We start from the raw sequence: 19,733 nt of genomic DNA on the forward strand, positions 1-19,733 counted from the left end.
GTATGTCTTACAGAGTCCCATAATCAATATATACATTCTCATAAGAAAGAGAAGGTTGGGTTACACGGTAACACTGGTTCTCTGAGTATAGAGAATATCTCTCCACATCGAGGCCACTCGGGACCAGTTCAAATCAGAATAATCAACGGTACTCTGCGCAGCTGGGTCTATTCATAGTCAGCACAGGGGAAGCCACGATAGGCATGGTGTGTCTTAAATGATCTCTATACTCAGAGAACCAGGGTTACCATGTAACCAGTCATTATTAACTAAGTTACTGCCCCCTCTAAATCAGATTGTTGTTACATATCAATTATTGAAAATTTTCATCACAGAATAATATAAACACTGAATGGCCACTATTCCCTATAAACTTTTCTCCTTTTTTGTTTATTCCTAACATTTTTAGAGGCAACTGACATCATGTCACACTAGTCAAGCATCGCATAATTGATGACATCACCCTCATGCGCAGAACTAGCAGAAGCAGCTGGGAGCAAAATTGGCGCTATCACCCTCGGAGATCAGATATGCCCTGCTGGAATGGACAGAGGGTGGAGATAGAGGGGCACATAATAGCCGCTTTGATGCTGGGCAGCAAGCTGGCAATTTGGCTATCCTCTTTGCGGCTAGGTCTGCGGATTTAGACAGAAGGTGGTAAATCGGGGGTCTGTTTTGGTCCGCCAATATGCCGCCTTGGAGGGTACAATTATTTCCGCCTCCATTGCTGTCTAAATCCAAGAAGTCAATGTGCTGACAATTACGTGAGATGGGTGGCGGTGTCGATGACCTGCACTGTTGTGCGACCCACAGCCGGGGAGTTTTAAAATCCAGGAAACAGCTGATCACAGCAGTCAGTCCATCACTTCATTTGCAGGCGTCAAGATGAGCAGCTGAGATCCAGGAGATGGTAGTGTCTCCTCAGTCTCTGCAGCTGTCTTCGCTGTCCGCTTGTTGTAGTGGCAAGCTACGAATGGTCACTACTTTCAAATTAAAAGCTCCCTGCTAAGAACCCAGTTCTAAACTCCAATGGGGTGCAATATAAAGCTCTTATTTTGAAGTCAAATTCTTTGTCACTGTTCACAGCCCAACTTCGATAATTTCAAAGCCTCTCCAAATGAAGCTATGTGAGATGGAGATGGCCGAGAAGACACTTGAAACAAAATGACCTCACATCCCAAACTCAAAGTACAGTGAGCAGAGGCAGACTGAGAAATACTGAAAGAAAAAGGTAACTGACTGCACCAATTGTTGGTTTTCTAATACAATAGCTTAAATATACTTTTAAAATTCTCTCTCTCTCTCTCGCTCTCTCTCTGGTTCTTAACTTGTAGACGTGTGTGGGTGCGTGTGTGTGTGTAGGTCTGTAAGTAATTGTATTATTTATGATGATTTCTTGTGCTTTGTTGACAGGAAGTATGTGCAATAAGGAGGTGTAGTTAATAAAAGTTGGGTTAAAAGTCAGAGTCTCTCTCTCTCTTTCTCCCTCCTGTAAGCACTTGGGTTCCTGATGAAGCGCTATATTATTATTATTATTATTATTATTATTATTATTATTATTATTATTATTATACTGCCTTCTCATTATTTCTGTCTTCTCTGTAGATGCTACACTGAAGAAGTGGCCAGCAGCCATGCATGGGCAGATCGGCACATCCATTAATGCCAACCTCACCAAGGTTAGAAGAGCAGAGAGAGGAAAATAGTTTTGTTTTTTTCTATTCATTTGTTTATTTTTAATTTATTATTTGTGTTCTAGTTTTATTTAACTGTTTTAATATGAATAAATTATGTAAAGTTCTACATTTTGGGTTTTTATTTGTTTGTGTGTAGGCTATGTAGCTATGGATTTTAATAATTTTAAAATCTTTAATATCTAATTTTTAATAATGACATGCAATTACATGTAAAGAAACTTGTACATCATATATAGGAACATATATATGTGAATATATAGGTGCATATATAGGTACACATAGGTACATATACAAGTAGGGATGGATATCATTAGGATTTTATCGATATCGATACTCCTTATCAGTACCAATACTTATCGATACTCTTATCGATACTACAACATGTAATTTTGTATAAAAAAATAAAGACTTTACAAGATGTTAAAAGATTCAACCTTCTTTTTATTACCACAAGGTAATAATAAAGCTTCAACAGAACAGAAGCTATGCAATTACAAATACTTCTGAACACATAACCAGGACCAGGACCAGATATAAAAATCTGGTGGATGCAGCACGCCACAGCAAGTCAGCTGAATTTATCACCAAGCAGACAGAAAGTCAAGCACAGAAATAACAATATAAAATCTGGTTACATTTCAAAATAAAACACTCTGTGTTGACACCAGCACACAAATCTCAAAAAAGAGACAAACACAAGTTCTTCTAATGTCCTTTGGTCGGGAATACCTGTAACTGCGGTCGACAGTGATTATGTGATTATCGCGGAAAGTCCTCGGCCTCACGACGCCAGCTGCCTACCGTACTGCACCGTGGTGGACTAACGTTAATGCAACCGGTGGGGGTGACTGGACGGCGGATGGCAGAGCAAAACTAGATCGGAGCCGTAATGCAGCGGACAGTATCCAGTGGAAATTCAGGGTAGGCAACATCACCAAACACTTGGAGTGTGCGCATAGTAGGAATAGTATGCAGCCCGGCTAACGCTATAGACTGCAGCATCTGGCAGCAGCACCCGGTGTCGTTTCTAAGTCAAGTCACGGAGTACAGATAACAGTATCATTTGTCCAGAATCTTAACGGTACCCTGGTACCGACTCAATAAGGAGCCAGTACCAAAAAGTACTGGTCCTCGGTATACATCCCTATATACAAGTGAACATATAAGTACATATATGGGTGCATATGTGGGTCAACATATAGGTACGTAATATCTACATATATATATATATATATATATATATATATATATATATATATATATATATATATATATATATATATATATATATATGTATATATATATGTATATATGTATATATGTATGTATGTATATATATATATATATATATATATATATATATATATATATATATATATATATATATATATATATATATATATATATATATATATACATATATATATATATATATATATATATATATATATATACATACATATATATATACATATATATGTACATATATGTACATATATGTACCGATATGTATATGTGCATATCAGTACATATATGTACGTACACATATAATATATGAAACCGGCCAATTTTATGTATGTCGCATATATTTGAAACCTATATTAAAACCTATATCAAAACCTATATGTTTATATATGTTCTTTCCATGTGGGAGCATTACCTCGACATGAAGGGGATTGAACACAATATTTAAATTTAGCAACCACATAGAGCAACATTTAGAAATCCTCATTATATCAAAATCCAAACTCTTGATAATTATAAAGAACATGTGATGTCTTACCTTCACAGCAGTCCTGCCACATGCGCAGGTCGATCTGCGGGATGTCGTCACAGCTGCTGTAGCCGTGTGGCAGCTCGGCCACCCTGAACACATCTTGCTGTATACGTGTGATGTTGTCCCCATTGTCACACAGCACCCGCGTCAGAGAGGCCTGCTTCAGCTGGGTGAGCTGGGCTGGAGTGAACACCCCTGGGTTTTCATACCAGAACCTGAACAAGACAGACCGGAGAAAGTGACATGACGGATGAAAAATGAATCGAAATTCCTTTACAGTCACACTTTCTCATGATAGAGAAACACCTGGTGAGGATGTTGTATGGCTCCTGAGATCTCAGGATATTCTATTGTTGTGCTTTTTTAAGATCATTACAGTTTAAAAGATATATAAAAAATATAATATAAATGAATACCTTTGACGGATCTTCTCACCAAAATATTGACTAAAACTGGGATTTGCGAGATTGCCATTATCTGTTGAATATGTATATATGTGTGTGTGTGTATAACATTTATGGCTCAATCTGAGAGCGAATTGGGCCGAGGCATACAGTAACCCCTTTCACACAGAGAAGCCACATTAATGGGGCAGCGGTGGTTCGTCAGTTCTCCGCCGTTGGTCATTCACACAGAGTGAAGCATCTCTGCCTTAAAGACGAACCGCTTTGTAATTCACACTGGAAGCCGGTGCTGCGGCTCCTAAAGAGGTGTGATGGAACACATCATGTTGATGACGTCTGTGTTTTCAAGGTGTTTCACCAGTGTCCTCCTGTCAATCTAAACCCGCAGACAGTTTAGAATCATATGGATGCTGTTATAATGACAGTTACGTTTTTCGTGCTAAATTATATAAATACATAATCACCATCAGTAAACAGAACCCTGTCTGACTCTCTCACTCGTGGGGAGGGAGGCTGTTTTATGGCAGAAAGTTCCCTGAAGTGAACAGTGATTCTTTTTTCAACAAAAACACTTGACGAGTTGAAGTTTTTTGCCGGTGACAGAGGCTGTTTTTCAGGCAGAAAAGTGACAAAGAGTCAGTAGGACAAGTGGGAGGACAGACAGGAGGACAGACGCTTCTCCACGTACAGCTGTGGTATTTTTTTCCTCATATAAGTTCCCAAAGACATTTATAGTTACTACGTTACTTTTGTTTGGTCCTGTAATGTTGCCTTGTGGGACATTTCTCTTCATTTTGTTGAATGATGGACCTCTGTAGTTATCAGATTGTCCGACCGACATGCCCTTGATATACGCAGGTGGCTTATCCTTTCACACTTGTCCGGTTCACCAATGCTGCACCTCTGATACTACCTCCAGAGGCGGATCAGCGTCAGAGCAAAATTTCACCCCACACTGCCTCTAAAACTTTCAGACAGAGGCGGGGGTGGAGAATTGGTGCAGGATTCCTGCATCCAAACGGCAGTGTGAATGGGGCTACTAGTAGGCACAGCTGTTTTAATGAAAACAATACAACAAGCACTTAAATGCAAGTTGTGCTTGCAGTATCACTGTGATGTTGTTCTTGTCTTTTTGCTGAAAAATTCTAAATAATGGGAAAATTTCCACCAAGTTAATGCTGTCCTCTCTGCTATTTTGCTATTCTGAATTAGCTAGCTATGTATGTTCATTGACCAAACTGTAGGTTTAACTTCTGCTGGCACACAGCCACCTGCTAAGCAGCAGGAGAGAAACAGAAACAGTGCAAATGTTTAAGGGAATTTTTTGTGGCAAAAGAAGGAAAGGAAAAGACAGCAATTTTTATATTAACTGATAACTCAGATGATGAAGTACCTACATAACAATAATAACAAACAACAAAAATAATAATTACTTGAATTGGAGAACTGAACTGAAAGGCCTTACATTACTTGTTACAACAAAAGTGCTACTGAGTACTCTAACGGATTACTTTGTAACAAATTGCATCCAACACTAATATATCATAGTCTTACATAGCCTTCTAAAAAAAGAGGGAAAAAGCAACCAGGCAGTATCCATAACACTGACTGACTGACTGACTGACTGACTGACTGACTGGGCTGGAGGTATTCTTAATTTTGTTCTTGGAGGCTATGTGTTTGTGAATGGTGAGATGAGATGTGACCTTACTGTACCTGTCTCCATCCCGCAGGCGTCTGAATTGAGTTGCCAGTAAGCACATGAGTGTGGGCCCCAGTCTACTGCCAGGGACCAGGTCCTCAGCCATCAAGGCAGGGAACAGGTCTATGTTCAGAGGAGTGCCATACAGCCTGCCACATAGGAGAAATAGTCAGGATCACTAAACTATGTCAAAATAGCTTGATCCTGAAGAATTTTGTAGCACAAGATCTTTGTGTCTAAGAATATGACAAGGACATTGACTATGCATCTTTAAACTGTTCACAGGCTTGACCATCACCAACAGCTGTTTTGTCGCATACCGATCTCAACCCAAGATATGTTAAATTCCAAGTGTATGGATAGCCATCTTGAGTGTTTAATTACCTCTGAATTTTCTCTCTGACATTAGGATTCTTAATTTCATTCCTCAAGTCATCAAACGTCTGTGCCAAGGTCAGGTTACAGAAGGTCCTGTAATCATTGTACGAGGGTATTCCATGATCCCTTCCTCTCTGTATATTCATGGCAGCAAGGTCCAGGGCAACAGCATGGGCCATGGAAAATAACCTCTCTGTCAGCTCCGTGTTCAGCAGCTGACTGGAAATCCGCATTTTACCAGCAACGCCAAAGAGCCCACGGAGGAGTGGGTCGATCCCGCCCTCATTCACGATGCGAAACGGGGAGAAGAAGGCCCGATGTAGAGATATGTGCCCCTGGGGGATAGGCTGGAAGTCCGCATCTAACCTGTAGAGTATTGGGTTGATGAGGGTGTGCCCGAAGCGGAAAGCAGCAGTGGCGAAAGCATTCAGGATGCCAGCATTTATATTGGGGTTGTAACCTGTGTATGCCCCCATCATCTTCATGCCTGCCTCACCCAGGATCTTGAAGAAATTATGATAATGAGAAAAGGAATGTATCAGTCTTTCTTCTTATCACATTCTTTGTGATTGTTGCCACAATATATAATAATGTAATCAGTGAAACAAAATGGTAAAAAAGACAATAAGCATCATACCACAGAACATTAAAAGCTGACAGATGTTACCTTTGGCAACCAGTGGCTGTAGGTGATGTGCTGCATCTGGGCCCCCACTATCTTCCTGGCCTCGTGGTAGATGGTGTCCCCGTCCCAGTGGGGGTTCAGTCTCAGTAGCTCTGTAGCAATTCGGTTGTGTTCCCTGAACCACACTGTGTGCATGGCGGTCAAACCAAGCTGCTCATTGGCACGGTGATCCCCAGCTAAAAAACATGGAATTGGACTCTCATTTTCATCTCTCATACACTCAGTGGGTGGTCCAGTTGCAAATGGCAGAAGTGGCTTCCCTGTTCGTTGGATGATACCCTGCCGGAGCAGCCCCCTTTGGCTAGCCAAATCTCGGATTTCCTCAGATTCATGTCGTGAGCTGCCGTAGACATTTGAAGCATCAATGTAAGAGGTCAGCTGGTTGATTTGCTCTCTTGGATAGACGCTATTCATGAGAAGAGAAGTCATCCCACTGCCGCATACAGGGCTGGATCGGACAAAAAACATGCAGCGAGCACCACTGCGCAGCTGCCTTGGGTCATTGGGTGGGAACTGGATTGGGAAGCATGGCGGGTCATTGGTGCAGACCTGGGTGCACAGCTGGCCATCAGAGAATCTTGACTGGCTGAGGGCCGCCACTGTTGAGTCCAAGTCATGGTCTAGGAACTGACCCCACTGCATCAGCATGTGAGTGTAGCGGTCATCAGGAGTGATGGTCTCTGTTCCAATCATGGTGGTGGACACCAACCTCGGCAGAGGCAACCTGTATCCATTATGCAGTCGATCAGTAGCACCTCTTGGCAGGTTAAAGCCATTATCATAGACTGACTTAAGGAGTCGTTCAAAGGCAGTGAGTGAGGCACCCCACATAGGGTGCTGCAGGTTGTTGCAGGTCCCATCATGGCTGCGGTACTTCTGGTGAAAGCAAATGTCAGAACAGTTGTTGAAGCGGCGGTGGGCTGTGCAGCCGGACAGATTGGCAATCACATCCAGAAAGTGAGGGGATACCAGGTCATTGTAGCGAAAGGCTGTGGGAAAGCAAAATAAATTCAACACATGATGTGTCTAGATAAGTGTTATATAGACGTAAAAGGACAGTTTGGGACAACAGAAATCATAAAACCTTGCACTTTATCTATCTGTACTGTATTGTTGTGAGTTGCACTTTTTGGGGAATATCTTCCGTAGATATGTCTGCATTTTCTCAGATATAATGGTACTAGATGGATTGTTGTGATCAAAGTACCAAACAAGATATTTAAAAAACTTAATGGCAATGTTTCCCTCCAGAAATCATGACCCATTTACTCAAGATAATCCAAAGATTATAAAGATAGTTTCTTTCTGCCAAACTACACTGGCCAACTCTATTATGGTACTGATGAAAACATGCATCTACCATGGAAAAGAGGCTGGCTAACTAAGCTGGTTAACTAAGTTGGCTAACATATAGGTAAGCTGAGGACGTCACTAATGTTTTCATCCCATCCTGTCCTCAGCACAAGCCTCTCGTCCATGAAGAGATGCAGCTTTCTACTGTGAGATGATGCTCTTGGTGTTTGGTAGAGGCGAAAAACTGCTGTGGATAGTTTGAATTTTTCAGCTGGATTTTTTGTACTTTGAGCATTACAAGCTGAGTGGCATTATATTTGAAAGAATAGAATAGGACTAGAGAGAATATGGAAAGAACCTCATGCAGAGGTAGCTGTAATATATATACATACATACACACACACACACACACACACACACACACACACAATGTGCATGTTTGTATGCGTCTGTGATGTGTTACTGATGTATGTGATGTTATGGTCGTGCACGAGAACAAGTGTTAAGTGTTTACCACCAACCACAGTGAGGGTTAGGTGAGACTTCCTGACTAAATGGCATCACCTTCTACCAGATTCCAACATGCTCTCACTTTACACACATCACTGGTGTGGGTTCATATGTATGAAATCACAGGAGAATGGGGAAACTGTGGTGGTGCCCTCCAAGATGAAATGGAGATACAATAAAAACAGCACGTTTGTTTCTGCTGACGGGCAGAACATTATCTGTTAGCTTGGTTTGGGGCCAGTATAACAATGTTGTTGGCATAAGTAATGAAAACACTGTCTCTCCCTCTCTGTCTTTGTTCATGTTTCACAGAGCTCCATTTGACTTTCCCCTATCTGTTCATCCAACTCTCTTTCTACATACTATTAGTTCTCAAATATTACTTAATCAGTCTGTGTTCTTTGATTTAACATTTTTCACAACACCACATGACCCCCCCCCCCCCCCAAAAAAAAAAACAACAACAAACAAACAAACAAACAAAAAAATTTCACAACCTACCAATTTCACCAATGTGAAAACTTTACAATGACTAATTGCTGCTCCATAAACTCAGATACATACACAGTCTGGTTTTCTTCCTTGGTCAACTGGACACTTTTTAATGCATGTGAAAAAGCAAGACAGGTGCTTACACACATGCATAATTGAGACAAAGTATATACTAACACAAACCACCTTCAAATTTGTCCTGTGTGTGACAGTGATTGCTGGCTATGTGTTGAGTGGTATGACAAAAGGCTAATTCAACTTCTGTGGGCTCATCATCAACTGCTCCATTATTACATATCTATGCCTCTAATCATGCTTGAAAAACTTGAAAACAAAATGAGAACCACAAAGTTTCCTCCAAGTATTAAGCATTATTAACAGCAATGGTGCCAAAGTTCCACCCTTCAACAACAGTCCCACTTCCACAGGCCCTCCAAGGTTGGTCACACCCTGACAGCAGCAGACAGCAGCAGTGTTTGGCTTTCTTCAACTAGAAGACACAGGATGCCTGTAAGGACAGGACACTTCCCTTTCTTAGGGGAGATGCACTATCAATATTATGGTATAATAGGTGAGGCAGTACAGGAAGCCGGTCAAACAAATTGTTTTTCAATTGTGGAAGGTCAGCTACACAATAGCTCATTGTTCATTGTTGGCAATGTTTGGTTTGTGTATAAAAAATAACCCTATTGTTGTCACTCACAAAGTCTGTGTGTAATAGATGCTAACAATAGGTGCTAACAATCTAAAAAAAAGGTTTCATTTGGAGTTTCCCTATTCAAAAATGTTGTGTAAGTAAGTAATGTATGTATATATATATATATGTATACGTACATTATATGTACATTATATGTATACATAATGTATGTATACATATTCTTAGCCATCAATAAGACAGTATGTTCAGGTAAATTGACCTAATAATGGAGCTAGGTTTGCAGACAGTGAGAGAGATGATTATAAACTCTGAACATAAGTGAACAAATAGCAGGTCCATGTAGACCAACCTGGCTGGTTTACCTGTAAATGTTCATACATACCTTGTATTTCTTTAAGGCACAAAAAGGTTAATTTACAGTGTCTTAATCAGACAGCAGCATTTCTCTCACAGTAATTAACACAAAAACAAGACATAACTCTCTCTCTCTCCCTCTCTTCATGGTTCCTGTCTCTCTAGACTGTCAGCTCCCAAAAAAAGGCAAAATGCCAACATTTATCTTTCCTGTTCTTTCTTTGTGAATCTTTAAAGATCCACTTTATTTCATCAGTCCTTTATGCATCAGTCTGTGTAGCCACATCTTACACAGTCTGACGTCTCATTTAAATCATATAACAGTTACAGCTTTTTTCATACATTTTCTGGATTCAAAGTTACAAAGGCGTAGCAGCCTGGTTGGACCCTTTTTCATAGCAGCACAGTATATTTGGTTGGCAGTCTCACCGGTGCCATTGGTGTCGACCATGAGACCCTGGTTGACATGGCTCTGAATGAGCAGAAGTGTCTGCTCAAAGATCTCCCCAGCACGCGCCTGCTCCACTGTGTAGGGGTCACGTGGATACCGGAAAAGAGCTAGCAACTCTCCTGGGGTACGAGGCTGACTGGAGGGATGAGGGATAGACAGATAGGGTGTAAGGGAGGTGGAAGAAAAAGAAAGATTGATGATCAGTTACCTGACACAAGTTGTTGCTGTTATATTTCATGACTTGTCTTATAATATGTCCCTTTGCTATAGTATGTATATTTAGCTTTCCAATGTCTAAATGCTTGCTTTGGTGGTATGAAGTGTTAGGTCATGCCAATAAAGCCATTTGAACTGAAATTAAATTGAACTGATGAAGGACAAGAGACAATTGAGGTGGTATTTGTTGAAGAATCACAAGGATTAAGGAGCTAAAAATAATGTGTGGGAATTAAGAGGGTTTAAAGAACATAAAAAGACAGCAGAAAGGAAAGATCAATTTCATGCTCAAATGACATTCTTCTGGTTACATTTTTCCTTTTTTTCTAGAGGGAAGGAAAAGCAGGCAGAGCTATCTCTGACAGCTTCCAAAAAATGTCTTTGCTGCAGCACAAGCAGGTCAGAGAGTTCGAACAGGGAGAAGCCAAAAACATCCACAAACATCTTCATCATTACACTTATGAATCCACATCATCAACCTTCAACTGAGTTTTGTACGTGAATGTGTGTTGTTCCTTAAAGTTCGCTGCTTTACCATCACCTCAAGGCAGCTACTATTTGAAACATTCTTTCAACTCTAGCCTTAAAAGCTCAGTCACAGTTGGACTTGGACAGCAGTGTGTGGGATACCACATGCCAGATCCACAGATGTCCCGACCAGTTGAATGAAAAACAAAAATTGCCTCATTTTGCATGTAAAATTCAAAGATGACATAATGCACTTGTAAGCCAAGTTATTATGGGAACATGAATATGTTCAAAACTGAAATGGTGGCAAAAATATGTGGGGCAGCTTTTTTAAATGAGATTTCTGATGCAGCAGCATCACTTTAAAAACGCATATATTCTATAATAGCAACAGAACATACAATTATAAAACATATGAAATGTGCATATGATATAAATATCTATTCTACAAAAAACTTTATTATAATATGGTGTAATAAAGTTAATCACCCTGAGCACAAAATGTTTTGCATAACAGGTTTTTTCCACACATTCTTGATGTGGTTAATAATGCATTACTTCCTCCTACAGCTAACAACATCAACATTGGCAGGAATTGGAAGCTGTGAGAACTGTTTCCAAGCATGATCAAAGATGTGTTTTACACTATTGTTTTCATGCGGGAAAAAAAGGCATCTTAATCTTAATCACTTTAGATTAGATCATTTGAAAAAGCACATACACATACACTTTGTATGATATAGTGAGCAGCTGCAGTCATCAACAAAAAAAACAGGGTCTAACTGTCTGAAAGATGGCAACAAAGCCAGTGTGTTATCTGATACAAGTAACAAGTGTTACCAGCTTTTCTCCTGATATGTTCTCAATCTCCAGTGTCACTCTCTTTTATTTTGATCATTTCCAAACGACAATAAAGTCTCTGGTGCCCTCAGCCAAGGATGACACTGAGTCTTAACCTGTGATTGCCATTAAAGAGAGCTGGAAATCCCCTAATCTCAATTTAGGTTAGCACTGTGTTCCTGTGTGCATACAGTATGTCTCTATGTGTGTATGTGTATCTGTGGACTGTGTGTGTATGTGTGGGCAGAGTTAATGATTGTGCGCGCCAAGAAAAACCCAACTGCTAACAACATCAATTCAACAGGATGGAAACACTTATGAGCTATATTCAAACCACCCCCATCTCTTTCGGTGACAGAAAGTGTAAAGAAACTTCACTGGATGAACAAAGATTTGGAGACGCAACCATTTCTTGTATCTTCCTGGAAATGATTTGGTTGATGCACAAATAAAAAAGAGAGACACTGGTAAAAATGATGAAAAGCTGTTAACAAGCAGTCGAATATTTAATGCGGCTGTCAGAATAATTGTCTGACTCAATAGCTGTTAGAACTGTGGCCTTAAACACTGTTTTTCATTGAAGCATTCTATTGTGAAGCTTTAAAACTGCAGACCTCGTGCACTGAAACAGGAAAGTACAGCAGCCACCCTGAATGGCCACACTCTTTCCCTGAAGGCTCTGACTCAGACTTGGAACATGCAAGTCATCTGCCAAGATGATGTGAGACCAGCTATTTGTAAACTAAGTTAGGTCCCATGAGCATGTAGCTCTGGACTGACTCTGGACAGGAAAAACATTTCAAGTAGTCCAAATGCAAAAGGTCTACTGACATAACACTGGCAAACTACATCTGCTTAGTCACAATCACTATGGAATTACTATTTCTATTTCAGAAATGTAAATGAGACATTTTACATGTCTAAAGAGCAACCAAGTGTAAATAATCAGAAAGTGTGTTGCTGTATATGAAAACGTCTTTTAACATACAAAGTTTAGATACCGTACAAATAAAAGACACTATGAACCTCCATAAAACCTTTTCTCTATAGCAGGCCTTGTATAATGACTACACTGTGAAAACAAGAGTCTTGTAGATAAACTGTGTAATGCATTTTAAGATCTTGCGTGACATGAGAATGATGCAAGCCAAGCATTAAAAGATTTTATGAGCTGATTTGCAGCGAAAAAAAAAACACAAGGAAGAAAAATAAAGAATATGACTGAGAATGGATTAAGATGTGTGGGCAGCAGGGATTATTGAATGCTGAAAAACGAATGCTTGTTTTGGTTCAGTGAGGATGACAGTTACAGATACTAAAAGTTTGTATGTTGCTCCATTATAAAATATGCATTATAAGACCGGGTTCAGACAGCTACTGCAGAGAAGGGAGGGAGGGAGGAGGTAGATCTGTTGTCAAAGACTGTAAGATATCCAGCAGACATCCATGATGTGTCGGCAGCTACTGGATCGCATCTGATGCTTTTGTCAACAATCTCCCCCAAAAAGTTTGGCACAATCTTAATTTTTAACTACTAACAGCCTTTATTTCACTCACCTCTAACCTCTAATAAGTATGTCTTTCTGATTAAATCATTTGTCATTAAGACCTAATTGTCACTGTGTGTGTGTGTGTGTTGGTTTGCTGTATGAGTTTCTCATTTCTTACCCATCAAAGAGACGTCTCCTCGTTGATTCAATAGCACTGTCCACATTACGGATGGCCTGCTCTATGGAAGAGCTCACAAACGTGTCTCCCTCTCGGCTGACTGCAGGAACTGTTGTCACGTGGAGACAGACCGACAGACAGACAGACATAACAACCGACAGACAGACAGACAGAACAACCGACAGACACACAGACAGACAGAACAACCGTCAGACAGAACAACCGACAGACACACAGACAGAACAACCGACAGACACACAGACAGACAGAACAACCGACAGACAGACAGATAGACAGACCAAGAACCCAGTTAAAACATATATACATATATATACATATATACATATATACACTATATTACCAAAAGTATTCGCTCACCCATTCAAATGATCAGAATCAGGTGTTCTAATCACTTGGCCTGGCCCCAGGTGTATAAATTCAAGCACTCAGGCATGCAGACTGTGAAACAAGACATTTGTGAAAGAATGGGCCGCTCTCAGGAGCTCAGTGAATTCCAGCGTGGAACTGTCATAGGATGCCACTTGTGCAACAAATCCAGTCGTGAAATTTCCTCGCTCCTAAATATTCCACAGTCAACTGTCAGCTCTATTATAACAAAATGGAAGCGTTTGGGAACAACAGCAACTCAGCCACGAAGTGGTAGGCCACGTAAAGTGACGGAGAGGGGTCAGCGGATGCTGAAGCGCATAGTGCAAAGAGGTCGCCGACTTTCTGCACAGTCAATTGCTAGAGAGCTACAAACTTCATGTGACCTTCAGATTAGCCCAAGTACAGTACGCAGAGAGCTTCATGGAATGGGTTTCCATGGCCGAGCAGCTGCAGCCAAGCCACACATCACCAAGTGCAATGCAAGGCGTCGGATGCAATGGTGTAAAGCACGCCGTCACTGGCCTCTAGAGCAGTGGAGACGCGTTCTCTGGAGTGATGAATCACGCTTTTCCATCTGGCAATCTGATGGACGAGTCTGGGTTTGGAGGTTGCCAGGAGAACGGTACATTTCAGATTGCATTGTGCCAACTGTGAAATTTGGTGGAGGAGGAATTATGGTATGGGGTTGTTTTTCAGGAGCTGGGCTTGGCCCCTTAGTTCCAGTGAAAGGAACATTGAATGCTTCAGGATACCAAAACATTTTGGACAATTCCATGCTCCCAACCTTGTGGGAACAGTTTGGAGCGGGCCCCTTCCTCTTCCAACATGACTGTGCACCAGTGCACAAAGCAAGGTCCATAAAGACGTGGATGACAGAGTCTGGTGTGGATGAACTTGACTGGCCTGCACAGAGTCCTGACCTGAACCCGATAGAACACCTTTGGGATGAATTAGAGCGGAGACTGAGAGCCAGGCCTTCTCGACCAACATCAGTGTGTGACCTCACCAATGCGCTTTTGGAAGAATGGTCAAAAATTCCTATAAACACTCTCCTCAACCTTGTGGACAGTCTTCCCAGAAGAGTTGAAGCTGTAATAGCTGCAAAAGGTGGACCGACATCATATTGAATTCTATGAGTTAGGAATGGGATGGCACTTCAGTTCATAGAATGAGTAAAGGCAGGTGAGCGAATACTTTTGGTAATATAGTGTATATCTCCAGGATGTAGCTGGATATGTTATATCCAGCTACATCCTGTAAGTGACTTCCCTCCTCAAGTTGCAGAGAACACATTTCTGGCACACTCCTTCATCTTAGTGTGCCATTGAAAACAGTGAGATTGTGATGTGAGAACTGTGACAGTCCAACAACAACTGAGCACAGTGATACAGTTTAGGGTTCACCAGCTGAGTGCTTTGGTCTGACCTGAGTCTAAATCTCAGCAGGAAACACCAACACACAGGGAAGAGCTGACAGGAATCTGATAGCCTTGCAGCAGAGTGTGACTAAATTACTGACTGACTTGGACACAGAAGACCAGCAGAAAGCTTATCACTCTCTAGACTGTACACTAATTTGACAGCAATACTACACTTTTTCATACTGAGTCAAAGTCCCTGTTGCATCACCTGTCTCACAGCTTACAAATGGTTTCCAACTCTTCTGCTTCACTGTCTCTTCTTTGTGACTGATAAATATTTATTCAGAAAAATCAAGGATAATGGTTTTGACCTGGATTCAACACATTAGTGCTGGAAAGGGGGGTGTCCCTTGTGTTTTGAACATTTTGTGTGAGGTCCAGCACTGTAATTTTATTAGGGCTGTACCAAATGCAATTTGGAATTCCAATGCTTCTGCTAAGGTTTCACATCACAAAACATCTCTAGCTTTGGGGTTAACTTCCTCATTATGCATTATGAGTTTGCGCAGTAGTTTTTTTCCGGCTCCAGGAAAGTTTTACAAAACCTCCCTAGGTTACCTTGTCTGCAGTTTGAGGATTCCTGTCAACAGACCTCTCTTCCATAATACCAATCTATGGAGAAAACGCTTTCAGGGAGCATGGAATTTTTTTTCTGCTATACTTTGAGACTACTGCTTGTGAAAACGTAACATTTGGATTGCAAATGATATAAAAAAAAACAGGCATGCATGCAATGTCCCTTGCTCGCCCCATACGAATCAGCAAGTGATGCACTAGCAATGTGGTGTATGGCAAGCAGAAACAAACCTCCTTGAGCAGCAATGGATAAAGACAAAGATTGTTTGAATTTCAGATTCAGCTTCAAAGCCGTGCCACATGGTTCTCTCGACACTAACAAAGTTATTTGCAATAATTTTCAATGTTAAGAATTGAGTTACCATTGGAGTATGTTGCGTCTCCAATGCCACTTGCTGGCCAAGCACACAGCTGATGCAGAAAGCCCTCCTTTCCCTCTCAAAGGCAGACCACACAGGGTAGTTTGCAATGGAGATGCCTGAACAACTCGACACGCAACAGACTTTCTACAGTGATAGCTACATTTAGAAGAGATAAAAAATGTTAACTACGGACAATCGTGTAATTAATTGCGATTAAATATTTGAATCAATGGACTGCCCTATAAAATATACTTGACAGTCCAATGTGCAGTTTACATGTCACAAATCATTGAAGAGTTAAAGAAGATATTCTTTTAATTGGAGAGCAGATTTATAAAAACACCAAAGTTCATCACCCATCTGACCAAAATTGCAACAGCAACCCTTGTCTACATAATGCATTAGTGCATAATGCATCAGTTGTGTCTCACCTGTGACTGTTAGTACCATGCTAGCAACCTGGTAGCCGATGGGATTGCGGGCGACACACTCGTAGCGTCCAGCGTCAGCAGTGCCCACATCCTTTACCTCAAGATACCCCTCAGGTATAATGTGGAACTTGCCACTCTCTGTCACCTGTACACCATCCTAAGAGACAAGCGAATGACAAAGGGGCAAAGGTCATCACCTTGGGGGCTAGCATGTAGAGACAGGTATCAAATTGCAAAACTGTGATGAAGACCACTGAACTGATTAGCTTGGATGGATGCTTTAGAACACACAGAAACTGAAAGCTAAACCATAAATCACCAAGTTCTTTCATTGTTATAATTTGGATTACATCACAAGATGAACGATAACGTAACCACACACCATTCCCTGTGCATTTCATTTCCACTGCTCTCTTTCAACCACTTAAACACTTTATCTAACCCCCTGGCCTGTGCAGTCATGAGGTGACAGGCACCTTTCTAAGCCAATAGGAGCTTTATCATCTAACCTTGTTCCAGGTGAGGACAGGCTGTGGCTGGCCCTGAGCGCTGCAGGGAATCTGGATGTCCTGGCCAGACTCCACTGTCAGGTCCCTTGGAGCATTTGTGAAAACAGGCGTTACTGAATGAGTTAAAACATACACACACACATATGCATGTGTTAATTATTATACACCAGTGCTCAAAGTTGATTTAATTTTGCAATCAGTGACAGCAGAGATAAAACTCTGAGGCTTATCTAGGCATTTTACAGTCCTGCATATGCTCAAAAAACATACACACATTCACAGTGTTTGTGTTACAGTGCAGTTGCGATTTTTTTTTTTTTGTAAAAGCTGCAAAAAACATCTTGAAGTCAGTGTGGAGTTCAAAGGGAGATTAAGGTGAACTGTATCTTTTAAAGAAAAATAATACAGGGCGCGCAGGTGGTTGAGTGGTTAGAGCACATGCCATATACGCAGCCAACACTGGTTCGAATCCCAGCCGGAGGTCCTTTGCTGCATGTCACATCCCCCTCGCTCTCCCATGTTTCCTATCTGTCTGCTGCTTTAATAAAGGTGTCTATGCCAGGAAAAAATCTTACAAAAAATAATAATGCATTTTATAATGTGGTAGCAGAGAAAGCAATAAGCAAGTGCTCATAATAAGGTTGCATGGGTAGATTTCCATAGCACTACTGTATAACAGTCTCAGAAAATATCACAGTTTCAAGCAGGGCACAAAAGGATGATTACCCGCTTGCCTGGGGATAGTAGAGTGATACTTTGGGCTAGTAAATCTCTGTAAATCTAACACGTTAATTTTTCCAGAACTGATTATGTAAGTAGTGGAGTTAGCCACTTCACTTCCTTTTCACCTGTACTTGCAAGAAAATGATAGTGTGTAACAAAATGTATGAGCTTATTAAGTCTTTTGTCTTTGTCGCCATTACAAGTAATAAATAAAACAGTTTGTAAAGGGGCAAGTAGAAACTGACTTTGGTTAAGTAGATTTATGACCAACATCCCACAGTTACAATGACTGTGAGAAACAATATTTCTTGTTTGAATGAGTGCTTTATTACAATTTCACAAATATGTCCTAAATTTTATAATATTATAATATAGTAAATACACAACTGTCAATTTTTGTGGCATGAAACTGGTAAGCTGTTGCAACCCTTGCTCATAGTGGAGCAAAACTGCTTTCATATTTTTCCCTTTCAACAAGCAACTATAATCTTTTGTTTTTAAACTTTAAAACCTATATGACATATGTGATTCATACACATGTCCCGTACACTGTTTTGTTTGACTACATGAAGTGAAAAGATTTGTTTCCTATTTGTGTACAGAGATTAAGTAGGTCAATAATCACTAACTGTAACTACATCACAGGCAACCAAACACAGTGTTGAGCAGTTTTACAGATGATTCATTTTCATACTGACTAAGATCTATCAAATAAGCTCTCTGTGGCTGAGGTGGATGTTTTCCCCCCACACACCATGTCCAAATTCCTTCACTGTTCCAGTGAAGCAGCCAGTATTGAGCCTCCTTGCCATGGGAAAATCCCACAAGTTTGAGAACATAAAGTGGAGTGGGAAGCAATTTCATAGTAATCAACCTTTAAATCAAAGTTGACCTCTCTAAAACACAGGGTTCAACTTCAGTGTAAAGTACACAGCATTAAAGTGGCTGATAATGTATTGCCAGTGTGTGACAAAGAAGAGTGAACAATACAAAAACATATAAACATTAATTGTATTGCAGGGATACTTAAAACTCTGTTAAATGGAGAAATACTGCATATCCCTACAAGAAAAGTAACATCCTTTTAATCCCTGCTTTCACTGTCCTCTTTGTCTGATTCTCTTTTCAACCCTCTTCGCATAAGGCTGCCACCATACACTGCCAGCATGGTTGTGGGCTTGTACAACACTTTAACAATGTGGGACCATTATGCAGTGTGTACTTTGAGCCATGTTAACAGCCATTACTACATGAAAAAACATGGTGTCATCACGGGATTATAGAGTGCCATGCTTTCCTGCGCTAAGCCAAGCCTGTAATTTCAGTTACACGCACGCATGGAGGCACACACACACACACACACACACGCGCGCACACACACACGCGCGCACACACACACAGACAGCTACATGCCTGTCGGTGTATACATGGATTGTAACAGTTTAATACCAGGCTTGCATCTACAAACGACACATAAGCTATGAGTGTAGACTGCTGCATCACTCCTGCCCTCTTAACATTTTACCAACACCCCCTCTTACCCCTCCTACTACAACCACGCAGTGTTTGAAGAGGGCCTTTCAGTAGCCACACTAACAGCCTGTATACAGCCATGTTTCAGCCACACTGAGCCACTCTTAAACTGTACCTAACCTAATGTAACTGTGACCTGAACCACCCTTTTCCTTATTTCCATGTCCAGTAATCTATATTTACTTCGAAGCCTCAC

General features: G+C 40.8%; 1 protein-coding gene across 2 annotated transcripts in view; it reads right to left on the reverse strand.

Moving 5' to 3' along the window:
- LOC119005073 (peroxidasin) overlaps positions 1–19,733 on the reverse strand; it is a 68,474-nt gene that overhangs the window by 12,065 nt on the left and 36,676 nt on the right. For both annotated transcript variants that reach the window (XM_037072515.1, XM_037072514.1), the window contains 8 exons: positions 17,282–17,394; positions 16,773–16,929; positions 13,594–13,702; positions 10,380–10,537; positions 6,626–7,632; positions 5,965–6,461; positions 5,595–5,729; positions 3,481–3,689 (listed from right to left, as the gene is read on the reverse strand). In XM_037072515.1, coding sequence (XP_036928410.1) covers positions 3,481–3,689; positions 5,595–5,729; positions 5,965–6,461; positions 6,626–7,632; positions 10,380–10,537; positions 13,594–13,702; positions 16,773–16,929; positions 17,282–17,394 — 2,385 coding nt within the window. The remainder of the gene's footprint in view (positions 1–3,480; positions 3,690–5,594; positions 5,730–5,964; positions 6,462–6,625; positions 7,633–10,379; positions 10,538–13,593; positions 13,703–16,772; positions 16,930–17,281; positions 17,395–19,733) is intronic.

The sequence above is a fragment of the Acanthopagrus latus genome, chromosome 16, assembly GCF_904848185.1.
Source record: "Acanthopagrus latus isolate v.2019 chromosome 16, fAcaLat1.1, whole genome shotgun sequence".
Taxonomy (NCBI): Eukaryota; Metazoa; Chordata; class Actinopteri; order Spariformes; family Sparidae; genus Acanthopagrus; species Acanthopagrus latus.